A 25,028-nucleotide genomic window follows, 5' to 3' on the forward strand; every position below is an offset into this window, starting at 1 on the left:
CTCACTCCGCCAAGGCCTGGGGGTCCTGGAGGGCCTGGGGGTCCCGGGAGGCCAGGCTGTCCAGGGATGCCATCTCTGCCGGGGGGGCCGGGCAGTCCCTGCGGGAGGAAGGGGAGGGTGAGCCCAGCGGGACGGGGGTCCCGGCACAGAGGGGGCTCTGTGGGGCGATACTCACTCTGTCTCCTTTGGGGCCAGGGTCTCCCTTAGGGCCCTGTCGGGGAGAGACGAGACGGGTGGTTAGGAAAGGGGTTCAGCACAGACGGGGGGGTGTGTGGCGGGGTTCGGGTGGCGGGGAGCCCTCACCTCCACTCCAGCGCTCTCTGGGTACACGGGGGAGGCTGCGGGAGGAAGGACGAGCGTTGACAGGAGCCCAGTGTGGCCCGGCCCCCCACCCTGCACCCCAACCCCCGCAGGATGCTGAGCCGGGGCAGCGCCCGGCCCCGCTGCACCCCCGGCCCCCCCGCTGCCACGGGACGGGGCGGCCACGGTACCGTCGGTGTCGGGGCAGATGGGGCAGCACTCCCCGAAGGGGATCTCAGCGTTGGGGCAGTCCGAGGTGTCCTCGCAGATCACCTCGTCGCAGAGGATGTTGCCGCTGTCGCAGACGCAGATCTGGCAGGCTTCTGGTTTCCACACATCCTTGTCGTTGTACGTCAGTCCATCCTGCACGCAGCTCCCAGTTTGGACTGGGAGAGACGGGGCAGGGCAGGGGGAGCGTGAGGGCGGGGGCCACGGCAGCGGCCCCCCGCACGGCCCTGCTCCCGCTCTCGCCCTCCATCCCCCCTCGCGCCTGCAGCGCTTCTCCCTTCATCTGTTTCTCATCAACCCATCGCGGTGACACAGGAAAAGCACCACAATAAACTTCCCACATTCGCTGGAATTTAAACAAAAACCTCCAGCCAATTGCTCCGTCCCCGGCGGACGGGCCAAGGCAAATACCCCCGCGGCGGGCAGGGGGCGGCACGGGGTCCCCGTCTGCAGGGGACGGACGGACGGACGGGACGGGACGGGACGGGACGGGATGGGGTGGGAGGGGGTGGGATGGGGTGGGGGGGTCGCAGGGCGGGTTGGCCCCATGTCTGGGCTGAAATTGGATCCAGGCGGCTGCGGCCGCGCTGGCTCGGACCAGATGGGGAATGAGGCCGGGCCGGGGGGGCGAGGGGCTGGGGGGGCGGGGGCAGCGCGCCAGGGCCGGGGCTGCCCCGCGATGGGGGCGGTCGGGGGGCACGGGGCTGCCCCGCGATGGGGGCGGTCGGGGGGCACGGGGCTGTCCCGCGGGGGGGCGGTCGGGGGGCACGGGGCTGTCCCGCGGGGGGGCGGTCGGGGGGCACGGGGCTGTCCCGGCCCACGGCCCCGGTGCGGCGAGGGCAGAGAAAGTCAAAATGCAGAACGTAAAATGCAAAATGCAGAATGTAGAATGTAAAATGTAGAATGGAAAATGGAAAATGCAGAATGTAAAATGGGTTTTGTCAAAAGGCAAAATGCAGAACGCAAAATGGAAAAGAAAAAAAAAAAAGGCACAAAAAATGTCTCCCCCAAATGACAAAATTGGGCAAAATGCGAAGGGCACCCCAGGCCTGGCTCCGTCCCAGGGTCCCCGTGTCCCCAGACCGGCAGGTGGCAGCGGAGCAGCGCAGGGGACCCGGGGGGACCCGGGGGGCCTGTGACCCCGGCCGTGCCCCGGCCCCGAGCGCCCGGCCCCGCCGCAGCCCCTGGGGGGCCATGGGGCGCGTCCCCTGTCCCCGTCCCCGTCCCCGTCCCTGTCCCCGTCCCCGTCCCTGTCCCTGTCCCTGTCCCTGTCCCCCGTCCCGTCCCCCCCGGCCCCGCCGTTCCCGGCCGCCGCCGTTTCCCTGATGAATCATCCGAGACTTCTCTAATTCTTTCCTGATGGCTTCTGCAGATCCCGGGGCCGCCCCCCCGCCCTGCGCTCCCCCCTGGCCGCTCTCCCGCGCTCTTTCCCCCCTTTCCCTCCTCCTCCTCCCGCTCCCCCGGCCCCTCTGCCCGTCCCTCCCTCCCGCTCCTGGCAGGGCGCCCCGAGCGCGCCAGCGCGGCCCCCTCGAGCCCTTCGCCCCCAGCCCCAGATACCCCAGCTCACTTTTGCCACTTTCCCTCCGCCTCTTTCTTTTTTGCTCCTAATTTCACCAACTTTTTTCTTCTTCTCCAGACGCTGCGCACCCCCCGACCCTTCCCCGGCCCCCCCGACCCTTCCCCAGCGCCATGGCCGCCGGACCGGGCGCTGAAGATGCCGCCGGACCCCGCATCCCACCCACCGTCCTGCACCCACCCACTGTCCTGCACCCACCCGCTGTCCCACATCACATCCGCTGCCCCACATCGCACCCGCTGCCCCACATCCCACCCACCACCGCGTCCCACCCGCCACCGCGTCCCAGCCGCGGCGAGGCCAGCACGGCGCCGGCTACTCACTGTCTTCTTCTCCTTGCCCACGGGTGAGTAGCACAGTCGCTGCTATCAACAGCAGTAACCGAGAATCCACAAAGCTGAACATGTCTAAATATTAGACATGTAGACTCTTTGGGTCTCTTTTGTTCTTAGGTCGGGGTCATACGGGGCCGATCGACTCTGGAGCTCCAAACCCAGACCCCAGCAGAAACTTCCTACTGCCCTTGCCCGTCCCTCGCCGCCCTTATATACGGTGCAGCGGCGGGGAGAGGTGGGACCCGCCACGACCGGGGAATTTTGGACGGCCCCTCAGCCAATCAGCGGCACCCAGCAAGTCGGGGGGCTCCCCTCGCACCCCCCCGTCCGTCTATGCACACGCATACACAGACGTGCACACGCGTGTCGTCCCGCAGTGGGGCTGGGAGCGGCGGCCGTGGGACGGGTGGGAGGGGGATGCAGAGTGGGTGGGATGCGGGTTTGGGAGGTTTGGGGGGCTCTTGGGGCAGGTTGGGGGGCTCTGGGGAGGTTGTTCACATCCTGAGTTGTTTGGGGTCTGGGTGTGCCTGGGTGGTGAAGATGTGGCACGTGGCACCTTGGGGACCCCGGTGGCACACGACGTCGGGAGCCACACGACGCCGGGAGCCGTGCCGGGGGTCGGGGGGCTGCAAACACCTGTTCCCTCCAGCGACCCTCCCCACCACAGCACCCACACCGGGGTCCCCAACACCCCTGTCCCCTGAGAACCAAACCCCCACATAGGGCAAAGGCCGAGGGCATAAGCACCCAGAGCATCCCCTGGGCGAGGACCCCCCCGCGGGACCCCGACCCACAGACGCCCCCAAAACACCACCAGGAGCCACTGGCTTTTTTTCTTTCCCTCTCTTTCCATGTCCTCCCCCCGGCGCGCCCCCCGCCTGCCCTGGCGCGCCTCCACCGCCCTTTCCACACTGGAGGAGCCACGTTGGTTGGAAAAAGCAAAGGCTCCTTGACAATAATCCACAATCTACTGTGCAATTTGGGGAGGGTGTAATTACACGCCAAAAAAATACACGTATTGACCAGGGCCGGGGTGGCCGCCCGGAGCTCAGGGCCGGGGGACCGAGCCCTGCAGGGGACGCGGCACTCGGGGGCTCCCCCTCTTCTAAGAGGTGGGTTTTGTTAGGGGAGGGGGAGGAAAGGGCTGACCCCCACCTGGCGCCTCCGTTCCCCCTCCCCACCATGTGGATGGCTTGCAGGACACTGGGAGCACTGGAGCACTGGGAGCACTGGGGGCACTGGAGCACTGGGAGCACTGGGAGCACTGGAGCACTGGGGGCACTGGAGCACTGGGAGCACTGGGGGCACTGGAGCACTGGAGCACTGGGAGCGCTGGGAGCACTGGGAGCACTGGGAGCACTGGAGCACTGGGGGCACTGGAGCACTGGAGCACTGGGAGCACTGGGGGCACTGGGAGCACTGGGAGCACTGGGGGCACTGGGGGCACTGGGGGCACTGGGGGCACTGGGAGCACTGGAGCACTATGAGCACTGCGGGCACTGGGAGCAATGGAGCACTGGGGGCACTGGAGCACTATGAGCACTGGAGCACTGGAGCACTGGGGGCACTGGGTGCACTGCACAGGAGACACGTCCCAGAGAAGCTCCCACCAAGGTGCTGCTTTATTATTCTTCTTCATTTTTTCAGGAAGAACAATCCGTTGCAGTTTCGCCCCGAAATACGGGCCGGCGGGGAGACGCGGTGGGGACCGGCACCCAGCGCCCGCAGCGGTGGCCCCTCCGGGGCTTCCTTGAGCCCGCGGTCAAGTGCAAAAGAAAACCCAGCCCAGGAGGGACCTGTGCGGGCTGCACACAGAAACCTGCATGCACACATGTGCACACGCACACGCGTGCACACCCCTGCTTTCAAGCACACAGATGCACATCCACACACAGACATACATGTATGCACACATGGATACACATGCACATGCATGCACAAGGATACACTGCACACGCATGCACAAGGATACGCATACACACGGATACACAATGCACATGCGTGGACACGGATACGCGTGCATGCAGATACACATGCACACGCATGCACACAGATACGCATGCACATGTGTGGACGCAGATATGTGTGCACATGCATGCACACAGATACACACACACACATATATGCGTGCATACGTGTGCACAGGGATACACATGCACACAGATACGCATGCATAGGCATGCAGACAGATACACATGCCCACGCATGCACACAGATACGCGTGCACATGGATGCACATGCACACACGTGCACATGGATACACATGCACACACATGCACACAGATACACATGCCCATGGATACACATGCACATGGATGCACATGGATGCACATGGATGCACAGGCACATGCGTGCACACGGATGCACACGCACACGGATGCACATGCACACGCGTGCACATGGATACACACGGATGCACACTCACACGCGTGCACACGCATGCACACGGATGCACACGCATGCCGCCGGCCGCGCGTGCGCAGGCGCCGCTGGCCGCGGCTCAGCCCGTGTCTGTGCGCCCGGGACACGTTGCAGCAGCGCTGCTCGCCTGGCCCGTCCCGCAGCCCCAGCCCCGCAGCGCCTCCCAGCCCCCCCAAACCCTCCCCAGCCCCCCCCGTCAGCCCCCCCCTCAGCCCCAGCCCCGCAGCCCGGGCCGCACAGCCCCAGCCCCGCAGCCCCCCCCCGCGCAGCCCCCCCCGCGCAGCGTGGCCGCGCTCCAGCCCGGGATGTGTCTTTAATTTCTGCAGCATGACAGAAAAGAAAAGAATGTCATCGTGTGTTTTTTTTGTGTTTTATGTGCAGGGAGAGGGAGGAAAAGGGGGGGACGGACGGTGCCACCTCATCAGTCCCCGCGCCCGCCCAGGAATGCGGGAGGCTCGGCGCAGGGCGGGGCGGGGGGGAAGAGGAGAAACCCCACTTAAAAATAATAAATAATAGGATTTAAAAAAAAAAGAAAGAAAAAAGCCTGGAAAAGCCATTATGGTCCTGAGAAGCGGAATAACGGGAGCGGCGGGCGCGGGCCGCGCTGGGGACGGGACGGGGACACCCGGGCCCTGGGACCCCAGGGACCCTCCTGCTCCTCAGGGACACTGGGACACGGGGGCTCCGAGACCTGTTCTCGCACACCCTGGGCTGGTGTCACTGGTGCCAACTGGACCTGCAGCTGCTGATGCAGCAGAGGCGGCTGCCCTGAAAACCCACTCAGCGCTCCTCCAAAAACCCACTCAGCGCTCCCTCAAAAACTCAGTGCTCACCCGAGAGAGCTGGTGGGTGCCCCGAAAAGTCAGTGGCTGCCCCCATGGTGGGGGGTGCCCACGGCGGGGGGGGCAGCAGCTGCCCCTGTCCCCTTTGGGTAGGATCTACCGAAAAGCAGGGCCGGGGCCGGGGGGGCTGTTTGCGCAGGGAGAAGCTGGAGCAGCCGCCGCATCTGGAGCGAGTTAAACTCCCCCCCCCGGCAGCGCCGACACATGGAGCCCATTAACTCCCGTTCCCCCCTATTCCCCCCCATTCCCCACTCGCAGCCCCGCACCAGTCCCCCCCACAGCCCTGCTCCCCGTCCCAAACCCAGCCCCGCTCCCATCGGTCCCCCCGGGGCACCGGGGTCCCCCCGGCTTTGCAGCTTCACCCGGGATGGGGTCCCAGTGAGGATGGGGTCGGTGGCAGCTGGTGTCCCGTGAGCCGGTGACACGCAGGTGTCTGACCCCTATAGGGGGTCTGACCCCATTAAGGTCCCTGACCCCTATAGGGAGTCTGTCCCATCTTGGTCCCTGCTGCAGGAGCCCCGCTGCTCCCCAACCCAGAACACCTCGCTCCCCATTTCCATCCCCGGTGGGGACACGCTGGGAACCGGCTGCCTCAGTTTCCCCGTGGCCGCAGCCCGCAGCGGCACCACCCCGGCTATTCCTGGTGGCCGTGGGCCCGCGGCGCCTCAATTGTGGCAACACCCCGTAATCACGGCAGCGACTCCGGCTATTTCCAGCCGCCGGCGCAGGCAGGAACAGCTAAATTGGCCTTCGGGCTGCCAGTGCCACGCTGCTGCCGCGGCACCGCCTGCGCGGGGGTCCCAAACCAGGCTGCTCGTGTCCCCAGGGCGGTGGTATGGGGACCTCCAGTCTGAGTGGGGGACGTGCAGGTGACAGCCTCGTCCTGTGTGGTGGTGGTCCCTGGGGGAACAAGGGGAGGGGGGTCTGGCTTTGCCTCCTCCCAGGCTTGGGCCCCTCCTGGGGGGCTCATCTGCACCCCCGTATCGCGGGGCTGGGGGTGGGGGGGCATCCCCCGGCTCACTGGGGATCCGGGGGCGCCGGGGGCGTTCCCGGCAGGGAGCAGCAGCCCCGCCTGGGCCCCCGGCCCGGGCCCGCGGAGCCGCCTGGAAATTCTGAGGGCCGAGCCGCGCGCTCCGGTTGCCAGCCCCCCCCTCCGGTTGCCAGGCCCCCCCGCTCTCCTGCCCGTCCTTGTCTTCTATTCTTTTTCCCCCTTTTTCTCTCTTCGGTTCCATTGAAGAATTTGCTGTCCCGGCTGCGCCCCCCGCCCCCGCGGGGCGGCCCGGGGACGGGCGGTGCCCCCAGCCCTGTCCCAGCCCGATCACGGACTGGGAGGGATGTGGGGGGACCCTCAGCCCCCCACCTGCTGCCCCCACAGCCCCCCAGGTCCCTTCGGACGGGGGTGTCCACCCCTCCTGCCCCTGCACCCGAGGAAAAGCGACCGTAGGGCTGTTGGGTCCGTTTCCCCGGGGACGGGGACACCGGGGCTCCCGCGCTGCTGCCGGTGCTGCCGGCACCGCGGCCTGGCCGGGGTCCCTGCGGTGACCTCATCCCGCGCTGGCCCGGGGCCCGGCTGGGCCGGTGGCTCCGATGCCACGTGGCCGGGCCGTGGGGCTGCCGGCAGCCACCTCGCACCCCCCGGCACCGGCGGCACGTGGTGCGCGGGGCACCCTGGAGCTGCTGCACCCCAAATTCTTCTGGGATGGGGCTGTAAACCCCAGGAGGGATGGGGGAGCCCAGCACTCACAGGGCTAAAGATTCTATGGCTTTTGGGGTGCAGAGCTGTGGAGTGACAGCACAAGGGGTGGCAGGTCCCTGGTTCCCGAAGGGCATGGGGCACATCCAGCACCAATCCCCCCGCCTGTTCAGGGCAACTCGTTCCCAGCACGGAGCCGGGAGCTGGTTGGGGCTCTGGGGTTGGGGTTTCTGGGGGTCTGGGGGGGCTGTTCGGGGTGCAGTTTGGTGGTTTATCTCCATTTGGTTTGGATTTGGGGCCCGGGGTCCTGCAGCCACACAGGTGGGACGTGGAGCGGGCGGGTGGACGGACAGACAGACGGCCGGAGGCCAGGCAGGGTGTGGATGTGGGGGTGTCCCCGGGAGGTGCGAGGACACCCCCGCTCTGCGCTCCGGCAGCCCAGGCGGGTCCCCAGCCCGGCCCCCCCAGCTCCGCCGCCCCGACCAGGGTCCCCCAGCTGGAGCGGCGCCCCAGCAGCCGCGATGCTGCAGCCCAGCCCAGCGCTCCCTCCTCCTCCTGCTCCCCGGCCTCTCGCAGCCCCACGTCAGCACCTTCCCTCCCGCACCGCCCGCTCCCAGCTCACCGCAGTGCCTGCGGGACGGCGAGCACGAGGAGGGGTGAACTCTTCCCCCACAGCCAGCTGCTCCCCGCGCTGCCCCCATCCCCACGGTGTCACATCGCTTCCGTGTCCCCATCCCCACGGTGTCCCCATCCCCACGGTGTCCCCTCCCTTCCGTGTCCCCATCCCCACGGTGCCACATCCCTTCCGTGTCCCCATCCCCACGGTGTCCCCATCCCTTCCGTGTCTCCATCCCCACAGTGTCACATCCCTTCCGTGTCCCCATCCCCATGGGGTGTCCCCATCCATGCCCACGGTGTCCCATCCCAGCCCCCTCTCCCGCCACGTCCCGTCCCGGCGCTGCCGCTCTGGCACCGGCTCCGGCCATCGTGGAAACCCGGGGGTGTGAAGTGGGAAGGGGCGTGGCCAGCCCGCGTGGGCGTGGCCGGGGCGTGGCCACTCAACAAAAGGATTTCAAAGGGATGACATTGGAGCAAAGCCAACGAAAGTAGAAAGGCGCTTTCCTGCCCTCGGAGCGCGGCCGGCCCGTCTGTCCCGGCCCACGCACACGTGTGCGCCGCTCGGGAGGGGAAACTGAGGCACGGCGGGGCCAGAGGGGCTGTGGGGCGCCCACGGTGTCCCTCGCTGCCCCGGGCTGTGATCCCCCCGGCGCACGGCAGAGCCCCAGGGGAGGCAGCGGTGGGGTGCACGGGCGATCCCCCCACTCCAGCCCCCTCAGCCCACCCAGCGTGGCCCTGGACCACGAGCCCTAATTGGAAGCAGATACGTCCCCGCGCAGGGACGGGGACGATGGCCGCGGCTGTCAGGGACCGGTGAGTGGCTGCGGTGTCCCCCGCATTCCTCTGACCCCCAGCCAGTGCCACCTCCCTCGGCGGGGCAGCTGCCACCAGCCCCCCCAGCCTGGGGGCAGCACGGGCGGTTCCCTCGGCCCCCCCGCTGACACGTCTCCGGCGCAGCCTCCACGTCGGCAGGCGGGGGGGGGGGGCCGTGCCGGCAGCGGGGGGGCTGGGGAGAGGCCCCCGCCCCATGCCGGGCTGGCCCCCACCCTGCCCACCCCCGGGGGCTGCAGCCCACGGCCACGCGCCCAGGCATCGCCACGGGGGCCTGGATGTGCCACACGGTGCCACGGGCAGGGCTGGGGACACTGTGAGCAGCACTGGGGACACACTGAGCAGCACTGGGGACACACCACTGGCAGCACTGGGGACACTGTGAGCAGCACTGGGGACACACTGTGAGCAGCACTGGGGACACACCACGGGCAGCACTGGGGACACACCACGGGCAGCTTTGGGGACACACTGAGCAGCACTGGGGACACACTGTGGGCAGCATTGCGGCTGCACCCCTGGGGAAGGCAGCGTTTTGCTTTCAGGGTCTGTTGATGTCACGCTGTCAAATGTCCCCGTTGGCCACCTCTCGCTCCAGCCGCCCGTCTGTCCTCCACCATCCGTCCCTTGTCCTGTCCGTCCCTCTTCCCACCCATTCCTCCATCCACCCCACTGCTCTGCATTCCTTCACTCACCCCTCCCGTCCCCCCCATGCCCACGCACCCTCCCTTCCTCTCTCTGCTCCATCCGTCCCCTCTCCTCCGTCGGTGCCTCCGTCCATCCCCTCGTCCCCCTCTGGCCACCCCCAGACCCGACCCGTGCGTTCCCTGGGGTCCCCGGCACCCAGGGGTGCTCCCAGCTGGAGCAGCCCCCAGCACCCGTCCCCAGGGAGCTGCTGGTCACACTGCAGGGGACAGGGACAGGGACAGGGATAGGGACAGCCAGGCCCTGCCGTGCAGCTGCTCCGGGGAGGCGGGGGGGATTCTCTGGGGTGTCACAGGGGGTTGAGCCCCCTCCACCCCAGCTCCCAGCCCCCCACCCACTCTCCCAGCTCATGCACACGCATTGCCAGGCAGCACCAGCCGGCTCCACATGCCTGTGCCACGCGTGTGCACACATGGCGGGTCACACATGGGCCGCTCCTTGCTACTTCCGTCCCCCTGCAACGTCCCCATTGCCATGGGGGGACTGGACCGCGGGGCCATACTCGGTGGGGGTGTAGGAGCCCCCATGTCGGGCTGGCGGTGCTGGGGGCCGCGGTGCCGGGCGGTGCGCGGTGTCGGCTCCCAGCCCCGCCGGCCGGGTGCCAGATTCCTCCACCCCCACAGGAAGCCGTCGGCTGTGCCGGGGCCAGGCTGGGCCAGAGCGGTGTTGGAGCGAGAAAGGGCTGGAGGAGAGAAACCAGGTCAGGCCTGCGCCGCCAGCGTCACCCTGGCAGGCGGCGGCGGCTCCTTCGAGGAAGCAGCGCGAGGATTCGGCGCCGGTGACGTCCCCTCCGGTGCGCACGGCACGCGCCAGCGCCTGGCGGCTGCGCGCTCGCTCGAGGAACCGTCCCGGCCCCGCAGCCCCGGCCACGGAGCGTTTGCGTCCCCAGGGTCCTGCAGAGCCTGAGGATGGGGAGGGGGCTTTGTGGGGAGCACCCGCCATGGGGCTGGGCAGCCATCGCCACCCGGCGGCCTCGGGGCCGTGACGAAGGGGAACAGAGGGTTTGGCTCACACGATGCCTGCGCCAGCTCTGGGTGACGCTCCATCGCTGGGTACCGCTCCCACCAATGCTCCCACACCCAGCTGTCCTCCCTCCTCGGGTCATGCTCCGTCCCCGGGCAGTGTGCCTGTCCCCAGGCACCGCTCCTGTCACCGGGTACCGCTCCTGTCCCCGGGCAGTGTGCCTGTCCCCAGGCACTGCTCCTGTCCCCGGGCAGTGTGCCTGTCCCTGGGCACCACTCCTGTCCCCAGGTATCGCTCCTGTCCCCAGGCAGTGTGCCTGTCCCCGGGCACCACTCCTGTCCCCGGGCACCACTCCTGTCCCCAGGTATCGCTCCTGTCCCCAGGCAGTGTGCCTGTCCCCGGGCACCACTCCTGTCCCCAGGTATCGCTCCTGTCCCCGGGCAGTGTGCCTGTCCCCGGGCACCACTCCTGTCCCCAGGTATCGCTCCTGTCCCCGGGCACCGGTCCTGTCCCCGGGCACCACTCCTGTCCCCGGGCACCTCTCCCGTCTCCATCCCCTGCACCGCTCCCATCTCGCTGCTCCCGTCCCTGGACAATGCTCCCTTCCCTCCCTGGGCGAGAACTCCGTTCCCATCCCCGCCTCCAGAAATGGACCTTCCCCCTGCCCCATCCCCCGCACCGTGCCAACCCGGGGGGGGTCTCTGCCCCTCTCCTGCGCCCCCTCCCCTCCTCCCGCTGCCTTTTGAACACAAACACAGCTCAGTGGAAAATGTGAGCGGAGCTGCAGATAACTGGGGGCCAGGCAGGGGCCAGCTGAACAGCGCGGGCTTGGCTGCAGCCCCCGTGGTGGCCGGGGGACCGGGGGGGACAACTCGGGACTCCTCGCGCCTTCCGCGTCACCCCTGCGCCCGGCCCGGCCACGGCCCCGGGGACACGCGGCAGAAGAGCTGCCGGGGGACAGCGGGACCCCCTCGGTCCGTCTCCGTGGTGGGATGGAGATGCCCAGGGACAGCGGCACATGGGCAGGACAGAGATGTCCTGGGGGGTGGCACCCGGCGGCACCGCGGTGCCCAGGGGTGGTGGCACCCGGCAGCACCGCGGTGCCCAGGGGGGGTGGCACCCGGCAGCACCGCGGTGCCCATGGCACACGGACGCGGCTCCGCGGGGAGGCGCGTGGGCCGGGAGCAGCAGAATCGGACGAGCCCGTTTGTTTCTCATTAGCGGCTCTTGGCAGCCGCTGTGGAAAAAGCCGCTGCAAACAGCGGAGCTGGGAGGAATGGGCGGGGGGAGAGGGGCCGGGGGGGGTGCGGGGCCAGGCAGGGGCGCGGAGGGGGTCGGGGTGGCAGTGGCCTGGACAGGGAGCAGGGACGGGACAGACACACATGGTCCCGCCGGCCGTGTCCCCGTCCCCGGGGAGCAGCGGCTGGGGCGGTTTTGGGGATCTCTGGCCATATGCCCAGCGATGTCTCAGCCCCCGGGGAAGGGGAGGCAGGGGGCTGTGCCGCCGCATGCGGGGACTCTGCCCGGGCCCCGCGGGAGGCTCCCGGAGCCAGTTCTCACATTTTCGGGGTCCCTTGGCGGAGCCACTTACGCAACCGTGTGTCTGCGAGCGCCGGCAGCGCCGCCAACTCAACCAAGAGCGGCGGGGGGCGCGGGGGGGCAGGGGGTCACCCGCAGAGTCACCGCGCTCCTCCTGCCCTGTGCCACAATGGGGGCTCAGTGGGACACTGGCGTGCCCCACCCCGTGTGGCTGTGCCAGGGTGGCACCGGTGACCAGCTGCCCCGCTCCCCTCAGTCCTGGGCTGCGAAATAGGCGGTGGCAGGATGGGGTTGTCTGGGGACAGCGGCTGGGGACCGCGCTTGTCCCTGCTGCCGGGGCAGGGCTGCGCCCGCCAGAGCCCCTGGCACCGCGGCGGCAGGGACAGGCCGGGAGCCCGTCCCTGTGGGCACGGGACACACCGATGCGGGGGGCTCCATGTGGGGGGGTGTCCGCGCACATGCGGGGATGCACGTGCACCCCTGTTCCGGGGTTCGGCCTCACGGCTGTTTCTGCCCGTGGCAAACCAGCCCGGACACCCCTCGTCCCCCGAGGTGGGTGGCTCTACCTCAGACCAAGGCTGATTTTGGGGGTCCCCAGTGTGGGACCCACCAGGGACACAGGTGGACACAGGGCAGCAAATCCCTCGTTAAGCTCTTGAGCCAATTAGGCTCCCGGAGCCGCAGCGTGGCCTGCGCGGCAAAGCCCCCGTGCCTGGGTGGCCATAAACCCCTTACAGGGATGATCCTGCTTAGGGCAGCGCCCTGGCCCCCCCGCACCCCTGGCCCCCTGCTCACCAACCCCCTTCTCCCCCAGCGCCGTGGGTCAGCCCCACACTGTCCCCTTGCCCCCCACCCAGTGTCCCCTCTGCCACCGCCTCCCCGCCTGCCCTCGGGTGACTCGTCGCCCCCAGCCCCGCGGTGTGGGACCCCGGCGCGAGGACCCCCCGGCACGGCCCGCGCTGATCGGCTTTGGGAGCTTTCCGGGGCTCTTCGCACCCGGGACCGGCCCGCTCTGCCGCCTCGCCGCCCTCCTCGCCGCCCGCGCCGCGGCACGCGGGTGCAGGGACCCAGGGGCCAGGGACCCGGCTGGGGGGCAGCGCCCCACAGCAGGTCACCAGCACCCTCAGTTTGGTCCCACCCCCTAAAAGAAGTGCCCAGACACCCCCACCCAGGACAAAGCGCGCAGGGGGCGGGGGGTGCAGGCAGCAGCGGGTGCAGGGGGTGGGGTGACCCTGGCACCAGGGTCCAGAGTCCGTCTCTGACGAGGAGGGTGATGAGGAGGGTGACGAGGAAGGTGACGCAGTGCCAGGGGGTGCCCGGACACCTGGGTTCATTGGCGGGGGGAGGGGGCGGAGGGTGGGGTCACCCTACAGGGGGTGTTGTGCCCGGACAGGGTCCCCGGGGGCAGGGGGGACCTGGGGACCTGGGAGAGCCGTGACCCAGCGGGTGTGGGAACAGGACTGCGGGGACAGGGGCCGCAGGCTGGCGGGGGGGCTCTGCAGCCCCCAGCACACGCCTCTCGTGTCCCCAGGATCATGTTCTTCATCATCATCCTCACAGCCCTCACCTTCCTCGTCATGAGCGGCCACGTCTGCCACGAGCTCTGCCAGGACCACACGCCCCCTGCCCTGTGGGGACCCTGTCCCCAGCTCCACTTTCATCCCCATCCCATCCTTGTCCCCATTCCTGTCCCTGTCACCATCCCCATCCCATCCTATTCCTGTCTCCATCACATCTCCATCCCGATTCCCATCCCATCCCATTCCTGTCCCATCCCATCCCCTCGGACAGACGGCCCCAGGCCAGCTGGATGTCAGGGTTTATTGGCTTGGGAGCTCGCTCCCTGCCACGGGGCTGTGCCCACAACCCGTGTCCCCGCGGCCGGTGTCCCCAGAGCCGCCGTCCCCAGCCGCACGTGCCGCTTGCTGGCGCAGGTGCCGCTTGATCCTCTTCTTGAGGAGCAGCAGGTCCAGGTAGAGCAGGCGGCCCAGGACGCTGGAGGCGCAGAGCAGCCCCCCGTGCAGGGCCCCCGCCAGCCCGCAGCTGAACACGTCCTGCCCTGGGGACGGCCGCCGTGGGACAGGCCACCCCGGGACGCGGCCACCCCCAGGGGGACGCCCCCGTGCTGCAGGGAGATGGGCACGGGGACAGAGGGACGGGGGCGCTGGGCCCTCACCTGTCAGGTAGAGGTTCTTGACGGGCGTCTCGGCCCTCATGGCGGCCACCACGGCCGGGGTGAAGCGGGCGACATCGTGCTCGGCGCCGTACATCTCCCCCCGCGGAGCGCCCAGGTAGTGCTGGTTGGTGAGCGGCGACGCCGCCTCCACAAACTCGACCTGCGGGGCACGGGGGCCGGGGCACGTTGAGGGGCACGTTGGGGGGCACGTTGGGGGGCACGGGGGCGCAGGCAGACCTGTCCCACAACAACAGGGCCAGTGGGAGCCCCCCCGTGCAGAGGGCTGGGGGCTGCGCTGCCCCACGGCTTTGCAGGACACCCTGCCCCCACCCCATGGGGCGCTGGGGCACCCCATCCCCCCAGGACACCCAAACCCCACCGCACCCCTGGGTGGCGGGGGACGCAGCAGGGGATGCGGCGGGGGACGCGGCGGGGGACGCTACGGGGGCGGGGGCAGCGCGGGCCCCCACCTTGTCGCGCAGGTGGGGGAAGCGCAGCAGCGCCCGCTCCAGCAGCCGCTGCGCGATGTCCCGTTTGTAGCGCTGGTAGTCGGGGCCGCGGTGCTTGGCGCGGGTGCCGGCCCAGTCCTGGAACCACTCGTACCGCGCCATGGTCAGGATGGTCATGCACGACCGGCCTGGGGGGCACAGCCGGTGACGCCCCGTCCCATGGCGGGGGACGCTGGCGGCCGTGCCAGCGGCGGCGCTGTCCCCGTCATCCCACCGAGGCAACAAGGAGCCTCTGAGCTTGCCAAGCTGTGTGGGCCAGGGCTGCAGAGCTGGGGGCCACAGGCCCCCCCCCGGTACCTGGGTGCCGCTGCTCGTAGGTGGGGTCCTTGGCAGCGGGGAAGGTGATGAACATCATGGCCAGGTTGTCGGGGACCTCGTCGCGGCTCAGGGACGCGTAGCGGGTCATCCTGCGGGCAGCGGCGTGCACCCCCAAACCACCGCGCACCCCCAAACCACCACGCTCCCCTGTGCACCCCCAAACCACCGTGCACCCCCAAACCACCGTGCACCCCGGCATGCGGGGGGGCCCTTACATGTCGTCCAGGTCGTTGTGGGGGTAGATCCAGAAGTTGGTGGGCGGCAGCCCCAGCTCAGCCGCGCTGCCGCGCAGCCCCACGAACACCAGGAAGGAGCCCATGCTGGGCCGCACCATGGCCAGGCGGGCGCGCACGCCTGCGGGGACACGGGACGTGACGCCCCGTCCCTGCGGAGAGGACGCCGGGGCGCTGGGGCACAGGACATGGGGACACGGTACCCGGGTGCCTGCGCAGCTGGGGGGGCAGCAGCTTGCCGAAGGTGTTGAAGACGCCGGCGTCGGAGATGACGAGGGGTGCCAAGATCTCCACCTCCTCCTCGCCGGGGCCCTTCTGCACCACCACCCCTGGGGGGCACGGGGGTGAGGGGACAGAGCCCTGTCCCGCGCGTGTGCCCCGGGGGATGGGGTCAGCGCTCACCCTGGGCGGTGCTGGTGGGGGACACCAGGATGCGGGTGACGGGGGCGCGCACCAGCACGGCGCCCCCCGCGCGCTCGATGGGGGGGATGGCGTGGAAGGCGATCTCGCTGGCCCCCCCACGCGGGTACCAGGCCCCGCGCTGGTAGTGATGCACCATCAGCAGGTTCACCAGGAAGCTGGAGTCCCGCGGGGCCGTGCCTGGGGACACGGGGACAGTGGGGACACGGGGACAGTGGGGACAGGCACAGCCAGCCCCCGCCCTACATGGTCTCCCCTATTGCGACATGGCCCTTACCGTCGCAGTACATCCCTCCCCGTCAGACACAGCTCTCCTGTATCATGACACAATCTGCCCCACTGCAGCACCGCCCGGCCCTATCGCGATGCCGCCATCCCTGTCACGACACCACGTCCCCTATTGGGACACCGGTCTCCTCCATCGCCACGATGCCCTCCCTGTCGCGACAGCCCCTCCCTATCGCGACACCCCTGACCATAGAAGAGGTAGCTGAGCAGGGCGCGCAGGTCGGGGTCAGCCGTCAGCCGGGCCACCGCGTCACTGTGGCTGGTGGCCGCCACGCGGAACACCGGCGAGATCCAGTAGATGAGGCCGGTGCGGACCAGCAGCGCGGCCACCCAGCGCGGCACCAGCTTCAGCACGGCCAGCAGCGCCACGTGCCGCGAGGCCATCTGTGGGGACAGCCCTGTCACCCCGGCCACCGTGTCCTCCCCCCGGCACTGCCCATGTCCCCAGCACCACTGAGGTCCCACCCTCCCCATGACTTGTCCCCACCGTGCCCACCATGCTTGTCCTAACACACCCATCGCCCATGTCCCATCCATGCCCGTGACCCTTGTTCCCACCATTCTCACGGCCCCCTCCCCACCACAACTGCCACCCACGTCCACCCATCACCCTCGGCCCCACCCAGACCCACCGGTGCCGCCACCACCATCCCCACACCCACACCGCAAGGCAGAGGGGACGCAGCACCGCACCCTGGGGACGTGCCACCGGCACGGAAGGTGTCCCCGAGCTCCCACCTTGGAGACGCGCATGAACTCGGCGATGGCCGCACGCTCGGCCGGGAACTGCTCCTCCAGCGCGGCGGCGAACGCGGTTTTGCCGGAGCGGAGGTGGAAGCGCCGCGGGCCCAGCGCCACCTCGTCGTAGGGGTCGGGGAGGCGCTGCCAGTGCAGCTGTCCCTCCGTCAGCTGGTCCAGCGCCACGCGCAGCATGCTGCCCTCGTGCATCTGCCCCACGTAGTGGATGCCTGCGGGGACGGGCTCAGCGGGGACGGGGCTGTTCCCTCCGGGACGCGCGGCGGGACCCCCAGGGTGGCAGGTGGGGAATTGCGGGTTTGACCTTCGTCTGCTGCGGGTCACGCGAGAGGCGGTGGGGGCTGGGAGCACAGTGCACGCTGCACACACACAGTGCGCACACTGCACACACTCAGTGCACACACTGCACACACTCACTGCACTCACTCACTGCACACACTGCACACACTCAGTGCACACACTGCATGCACTCACTGCACGCAATCACTGCATGCACACACTCACTGCACGCACCCGCACACTCTGCACACACAGACATGGGCAGGTTTGGGGTGCTGGGGTGGGGCAGGGAGGTTTGGGGTGCTGAGGTCGGGCAGGGAGGTTTGGGGTGCTGAGGTCCTTACCCACGTCGAACTCGGTGTCCTGCTCCTGGAAGGTGTGGGTGCACCCGCCAGCCTGGTCGTGCTGCTCCAGCACCAGCACCCGCTTGCCCACTCGGGCCAGCGTCCCCGCGGCCGCCAGCCCCCCCACGCCGCTGCCGATGACCACGGCGTCCAGCTGCGCCGGCACGCGGCGGGCACTGAACCCTGCACACGCGTGCATGAGCCCCCGCGCCGCACGGGCCGCGCGGACGGACAGCGCGACAGAGAGCAGCGGGACGGACAGGCGGACGGCGCGCGCCGGCACTCACCGCGCTTCAGGACCTTGTCACGGGCGCGCGGGTCCGTCACCAGCGGCCGTGGGGGCCCCGGAGGCGGCCAGGCAAAGGGGCTGCCGGCCGGGGACAGCAGCCGGCGGGCCACCAGCCCCAGTGCCAGCGTGCCCAGGGCCGCCAGCAGCAGCAGCGTGACCCACATGGCTGCCAGCGCACAGCACCGCACAGACACTGTGCACAGCACCGTATGGACACCGCACTGCACGGCCCCGGTGCCTTAGAGCCCAGCAGCTTATGGACAGATGGGATTACGGACACACTACCTTATAGCCCCGGCAGCCACTTATAGCCAGGGCAGCTTAAAGTGACAGCACCCTATAGCACAGCACCCTATGGCCACAGCACCTTACGGTCACAGCCCCACATGCCCTTCTGCACCCCAGGAATCACGTGGCCGGGGGTGGGCAGAGCTCCCCCTTAACTCCTTGGTGACAGTGCTGGGGCACGGGTGACACAGGGCAGGCCCTGGGGTGTGCACACGCGTGTGCAAGGGGCAGAGCAGCGCTGGCGCGCGCTGGCAGGCTGGGTGCTGCGCAACACGTGCGCGTGCACATGCGCAGCGTGCAAACGCCCGCATGCCCGCACTTGTGCAGTGAAGCGCACACACCCCCCCGCGCCCGGGCAAACCGCGCACGCACCCGCGCCAACACGCACACCCACCCCGCGCACACGCGTGGCACGCGCAGCCCCGTGCGAACACACGCACACCCTGCCCCCCGCGGCCCCCCCGCCGCGGCGCAGCTCTGCTGACCCCTCCCGGCAGCAGCGAGCACGGCCCTGGCTACGGCACCCACACCGCGGCACCCCCGGCACCCACCCAAACACCCCCCGGCACCCACCCAAACACCCCCCGGCACCCACACAAACACCCCCGGCACCCACACAAACACCCCCGGCACCCACACAGCCCCAGCACCCACACAGCCCCGGCACTCACACACCCAACACCCCCCAGCACCCACACAAACACCCCCAGGCACCAAACCGGGCAAAGCAGGGAACTGCAGCGAGAACCCGTGAGCAGCGGGTGACACGGTGACACTGTGACCTCCCCAGGGGCGCCCCCCCCGCTGGGTTTGGCCGTAAGGGACAAACCTGCTGCTTTTATCTTCTGTATCTTTAATAAAAGTCACAGCAAAATACCAAAAAGGAGAGACCTGGGGCGGGGTGGCCATGGGGGGCGGGACGGGGCACACGCGTGTGCACACACACCTGCGCGCGTGTGCCCTGCGCCCTGCGTGTCCCCGTCCCCAGGGCACAGCCCCCCCAAGCCCCGGCTCCCGCCTCCTCCACTCGGGGTTAATTGGAGGGTTAATTAAGGGTTAATTACAGGGCTGAACCGACATGGGCAGGGAGGTGTTAGAGGGGTTATTGCTACCTGGGAAGGGGTGATGGGGCACAAGGGGCACCGAGGGACCCTCGCCCTGGGAAGGGTGAAAGGGGGTCCAGGGGGGTTTCGGCTTGGGGACCCAAGGGGCCGGACCCTCATCCTCCCCGCGCCCTCAGCAGCTGGGGGGCACAGTCCCCCGGGACGGTACGGGGAGGAGTCAGGTTTTGGCAGTGAGAAGCTGTGGGTGCTGGGCACAGCGAGGGGGGGTCTGTCCATCCCCGGGCCCCTCCGTCTGCCTCGGCCCCCCAGAAACCTGGGGCTGCATAGGAGGGGGGGGGCTGCACATGGGTGGGCGGGCCCTGCAGAGACCCAGCCCCCTCGCGGCGCTGAGCACGGCGTGCTCACCACAGCCCCCCAGCTCCGCGCCGGGGGGGCCGGGGCTCTAGTAGACCCAGCTGACGGGCACCCACTGGGGCTGGGCGCGCAGGCGCTCCATGGCCTCGCGCAGCCGCGCGAACGTGCGCTCCAGGTCGTCGTTGGTCAGGCTGAGGTCGAAGTAGTGGCCGTAGCCGCGCTGGATGCGCCCGCTCTCCTCCACCGTGCGCCGCGCATCGGCCTCCTGCCCCGCACACAGCACACATCGGCCCCCGCCCCACACACCGCGCATCGGCCCCCGCCCCGCACACACCGCGCATCAGCCCCGGCCCCGCACACACCGCGCATCGGCCCCCGCCCCACACACACCGCGCATTGGCCCCCGCCCCGCACACACCGCGCATTGGCCCCCGCCCCGCACACACCGCGCACTGGTGCCCCCACCCTGGGCCCCGCCGCAGCCCCGGGGAGGGGACCCACCGTCAGCTGCTTGGTGGCCACGCCGCTCTCCAGCGCCGCGCGGTTCATGGCCCGCAGCGTCTCGGGGCACGGGGCTTCGATGAACACCACGTATGGCACAAATTCAGCCGTTCTCAGCACCTTCACTGCCTGCGCAGGAGGGGACGGCGCTGAGCCCTGGGTGGGGGGCAGCCCTGACCGCCCCGTGGTGTGTCCCGTGTCCCCTACCTGCGGGTTGACGTCCAGGATGCACATCTTGCCGGCCTCCACCACGGCGCGGATGGAGTCAATCTTGGTGCCGTAGAGGTTCCCCTCGTACTCGCCGTGCTCCAGGTACCGCCCGGCCCTGATGTCCGCCTCCATCTCCCCCCGCGACACGAACCGGTACCCGTGCCCGTCCTTCTCGCTCTCCTTCGGCTTCCGCGACGTGTCTGCCCGGGGACGGCCCAGCGGTGCAACCCCCGCCCCGGGATCCCGCCCTGGGGGCACCGACAGCCCACGGGGACGGACACGGGGCTGCCAGGCTGCACCGGCTGTGCCGGGGGTGGTGGTGCCGGCAGGGACAGGGATGCCGGGGAACACGGGGACACTCACAGGGGATGGTGGTGCCGTAGCGCGCCTGGTCAGACATGATGAGCTTGTTCTTGAGGCTGCGGCGCCCCACGCCCTGCGCCCCGATCAGCACCAGCGTTTTCCGGCGGAACGGCGGCATCCGCGCCACCTCCTCGTAGATCAGCAGCTCGTGGCGGTCGAACTCTGGGCAGGGACAGGGCTGTCACCCCGGCCAGGTGCCGCGGGGACCCCGGGACATGCCATCCCATGAGATGCCACCCGGAGCATGACCTGAGGACTGTCCCCCCGCCCTGGGGACACTCACCAGCATTCTTTGTTGTCAGGTACATCATCCTCTTCTTCCTCTTCCCACTGAGGCTGCCACACAGGGCCCCTGGCAGGGCACAGGTGCTGCTGAGCTGGGGACGGGGACAGGGACAGCGCCACGGCACGGGGACAGCGCCGCGGGAGCTGAACCTGCCGCGAGGGCAGTGCCATGGCAATGGGGACATCAGCACGGGGTGCGGGGGACAGGGGTGTCCTCCCCGGCAGGAGGTGGCCACGTGTCCCCCCACCCCCAGGGCCACATCCCCACCGAGAACCGACGCGGGGGCCACGTACCCGATGCGGGGGTCACCTCGGCATCCCGCCGGACAAAGGCTTTGCGCTTCTCCTCCAGCAGCTGGCTGGGCACCAGCCCCGCGCTGCCGCCCTCCACGTGGCACGCCTGGGCACGGCACGCGTGGGGACCCTGGCCCATGGGACCCCCAGCTCCCAGGGACCCCCCGCCCCACAGGGACCCCCCAGAACACCCCAGGCCTCTGTGGACCTCAGCTGCTGGGGGATCCCTGGGAGGGGGGAAAAGGGCTGGGACCCCCCGGGACCCCCTGACCTGCCACCAGTTGGGGTCGTCCTGGTTGACGATCTGCAGCAGGTCCCCGGCGCAGAACCGGAGCCCGGCCTCCTTGCAGGGGATGAGGCTGTCGCTGGCCGGGTCGTAGTCGAAGTGGCACTTAACAAAGACCTGGGGACCAGAAGGGTCAGCGGGGGACACGGGGGTGGCCGCCGAGCGCTCGGGCTCCCTGCTCCGCGTCCCCCGGCTGCTGCTGGCCCGCGCCAGCTCCCCGGTGCCGGTGAGAACGGCGGGCGCTGCGCCACGCGCACCCGTGTGCACCCGCTAGGACCCGCCCCCGCCCCGGCCGCCCCCCGCCCGGCACAGCCAGGCCCGCACGGCCCCCGCGCACACGCCGGCAGCACCGGCGGCCGCCGCCGCGCCCCACAGCACCCCCAGGCACAGCCCCACGCACAGCCCCGCGCACACGCACGCGCCCAGCGCCGCCGCCACCGCGCACACGATGCCCGACATGCAGGCAGGAGCGTGGTGCACACGCACACCCTGAGCGGCACACGCGTGTGCTTGCACGCGGGTCCCCTGCCCGGCGCTGGCAGCACCAGGGTGCCACAGGGACAGCGCGGGGACAGGCAGTGCCAGCACCGGCAATGACAGGGCGGCTTTGTCCCCGGGGTGACAGCGGCGCCTGCACGGGGAGGGAGGGGGGACCAGGCACCCTTTGCCACCCAGGTCCTGCTATGGGGATGGGGACAGGGACAGGACAGGTCCCACCTCAGCTGGGTGCCCCCACAGGGACACCAGGGTCCCACCAGCCACGGGCACGGGACGGATCCCCCCCGGTGTGCAGGGGCCATGGGCAGAGGGACAGGGGGGCGCGGGCTCAGGGGACACGAGGAGGTGAGGCCAGGGGACAGGGATCCGTGGGACACAGCAGCGCTGGGACATTGGCAGGGTGGCCAAGGGACAGCATGGACGCGGGGACACAGGCATGGGAGGACACAGGCACAGGGACAGGTGGGCAGGGGAAGAGGGAGCTGTGGGCAGGGGGCTGGGCGGGGTCAGGGCGGGGCACAGGGTGGGGTCAGGGTGGGGTCAGGCACAGGGCGGGGCACAGGGTGGAGTCAGGGCACGTGGGGTCAGGGCGGGGCACAGGGTGGGGTCAGGGTGGGGTCAGGGTGGGGTCAGGGTGGGGTCAGGGTGGGGTCAGGCACAGGGCGGGGCACAAGGTGGGGCACAGGGTGGGGTCAGGGCACGTGGTGTCAGGGCGGGGCACAGGGTGGGGTCAGGGTGGGGTCAGGGCACGTGGAGTCAGGGCGGGGCACAGGGTGGGGCCAGGGCGGGTGGGGCACAGAGTGGGGCACAGGGCGGGGTCAGGGTGGGTGGGGCACAGGGCGGGGTCAGGGCAGGGTCAGGGGGCGGTACCTGGCGGGGCGGGTGCGGCTCCTGGTAGCTGGGCAGGATCTTGAGCACGACGCTGCCGCTGGCGCGGCGCAGGCTGTCCTGCAGCGCCCGCGGGTCGCTGCCCACCTCCCGCCCGTCCACCTCCCGGATGACGTCCCCCACGTGCAGCAGCCCCTGCTGCGCCACCATCCCCCCGTGCAGGATGCGGGCGATCACCAGCTCCCCCCGCTCCACCCGGAACGTCACCCCCTGCGGGCACAGTCCCCTCAGCGTCCCCGCGTCCCGCGCCACCCGCCCGGCACCCAGCAGCTCCCCAGCTCCCCGCAACGTCCCCGCCACCCCATGGTGTCTCGAGCAACTCCCAGCACCCCCAGCACCCCATGATGTCTCTAGCAACCCCCCGGCACCTCACAATGTCCCCAGCACCCCCAGCACCCTGTGATGTCCCCAGCCCCCTGCAATGCCCCCCGCCCCTCACGTCCCCCCGCGCTCACCAGGTTCTCCCCGGCCACCTTGCGGATGCCGACCATGCGCACGGCGTCGGGGGGCACGGGCTGGCTGCTGAACGTGGGGTCCAGGATGGGGCTGGGGGGGGGCGTCTCGTAGCTCTTGGAGGCCACCGAGTCATGGGTCTCCAGCAAGGACTGCAACGGGGGGGTGGGCGTCACCCCCGCCCTGCGCGCCCCTCGCACGCCCCTCGCACGCCCCTCGCGCGCCCCTCGCGCGCCCCTCACGAGCCCCTCGCGCACCCACCTGGAAGTGCGGCTCGCGCAGGATGCGTGCCAGCTCGGCGGCCGCGCTGTCCTGCCGCGCCAGGCGCCCGATGTCGCGCAGGATCTCCTGCACCAGCTCCACGTTGTTGTCCCCAACGGCCTCCAGCTTCGTCTCCTCCAGCCGCTCGTGCGCCTGGGGGCCGGGGGATCAGGGACCCCCGTGCCGCCCCCACGCCCCCTATCGCCCCAGCAGCTGCTCCCGATGCACACGTGTGCACACACATACACGCGTGTGCAAACATGCAAAGACACCGCCCTGCCTGCACACACACACGTGCATGCAGGCCTACACGCATCCACACATACGCACGTACGTGCACAGGCGCACGCGCATCTCCCTCTGCACAACACAGGCACACGCACACGCGTGCACCCGTACACGCGTCCACCCGTGCACACCCACCTGTGCTCCCACGCCCCCCAGTGACCCCCACGCTGCCACCCGCGGCAGGGGCCGAGGGGACACGGTGCCACCCCCCGTCACTGTACCTTCGCCAGGGACCTTACTATGGGGCTCTCCATGATGCCGCGGAGGAAGATGAGGTCCAGGTCGGCCGCCCCCGGGGTGCTGGGGAGCCCCATCAGGTTGTCCAGGACCTGCTGCATGGCTGGGGGACACGGGGACACAGGGACATGGGGACACAGGGATGCGGGGACACGAGGACACGGGCACATGGGGACATGGGGACATGGGGCGGGGAGGGCAGCAGTGTCAGACACAGCCAGGGGGACCCCTGTCCCCCCGTCCTGCCCCCACCACCTCCAGGTTATGGGAGCTGGGCAGGGAACAGAGGAAGTGGGGACAGTGGGGGGGTTCCCTGGGAGCAGGGACCCCCCTCATCCTACAGGAAGGACGGACACACAGACGTGGCCCAGACCGTCACCCTGCCCTGCCCCGCTGGGTGCCAGGGCGAGCGGATCTAACGCCGTCTGCCCAGCGCCACAGCCCCCCGCCTCAGTTTCCCCAGCCGAGGAGCATCCCCCCCCATGCAAAGAGTTGCTGCCCCAAACATCCGCCCCAGGGCCCCCAAGCAGCCCGTACCTGCACACTGTACCTCCAGCCCCTGCAGCAGCGACCACACGGAGACCCCCCCAGGGAAAATCCCCCCAAAGCCCCCGGGGGGGTATTCCCCACGCCCAGTACATGCAGTGCCTGGGGGCTGCCCTGCAAATGGGGGATGCAGCTGGGGGGGGGTAAAGATGCAATGGGAGGACAGCAATGCAAATGCGGGTGTTGCAACACAGCTGGGGGGTGCGATGCAATGGGGGTGCGATGCAATGAGGGGCTGCAATGCAACTGGGGGGGTGCAACGCAATTCGGTGGGGTGTGATGCATCGGGGGCTGTGATGCAACCGGCAGCCGCCGCACCGCGAGGCTGCGCCGGCTGCAGCGGCGGGGACGCGGGGCTGCAGCCGGGGGGGCATCCAGACAGGCCCCCGTGTCCGGGGGTCACGGCACGGCCCATGAGACCCCCCAAGCCCGATCTTCCTGCCCCCAGCTCACCCGCCCCGTCCCCGTCCCCAGATCCCCCCGCCCACGCCACCCCCGGGTGGCATCCCCCCCCGGGACCCCTCCTACCTTGGGGGCCCACGGGGGCGC

General features: G+C 69.8%; 2 protein-coding genes across 2 annotated transcripts; both read right to left on the reverse strand.

Moving 5' to 3' along the window:
* Position 1: 1 nt before the first annotated feature.
* Positions 2–17,827, reverse strand: LOC308049893 (all-trans-retinol 13,14-reductase-like; the record flags this gene model as incomplete). Its single annotated transcript, XM_080359763.1, has 15 exons — positions 2–211; positions 304–338; positions 492–686; positions 10,275–10,451; positions 13,967–14,110; positions 14,228–14,387; positions 14,698–14,864; positions 15,034–15,143; positions 15,270–15,408; positions 15,491–15,616; positions 15,690–15,887; positions 16,184–16,379; positions 16,734–16,963; positions 17,375–17,557; positions 17,662–17,827. 15 exons carry the CDS (start codon positions 17,825–17,827, stop codon positions 2–4), a joined length of 2,436 nt encoding a protein of 811 aa, XP_080215889.1.
* Positions 17,828–19,457: 1,630 nt separating this feature from the next.
* On the reverse strand, positions 19,458–24,034 carry MPP2 (MAGUK p55 scaffold protein 2; the record flags this gene model as incomplete). The annotated part of the gene is made up of 11 exons (XM_080359900.1): positions 19,458–19,634; positions 19,871–19,999; positions 20,078–20,280; positions 20,444–20,605; positions 20,727–20,795; positions 21,023–21,128; positions 21,294–21,425; positions 22,677–22,904; positions 23,150–23,299; positions 23,409–23,561; positions 23,918–24,034. The coding sequence occupies 11 exons, from the start codon at positions 24,032–24,034 to the stop codon at positions 19,458–19,460; spliced, it is 1,626 nt and encodes a 541-aa protein (XP_080216026.1).
* Positions 24,035–25,028: the final 994 nt, after the last annotated feature.

Source organism: Nesoenas mayeri (genome assembly GCF_963082525.1).
Source record: "Nesoenas mayeri genome assembly, chromosome: 26".
Lineage (NCBI taxonomy): Eukaryota > Metazoa > Chordata > Aves > Columbiformes > Columbidae > Nesoenas > Nesoenas mayeri.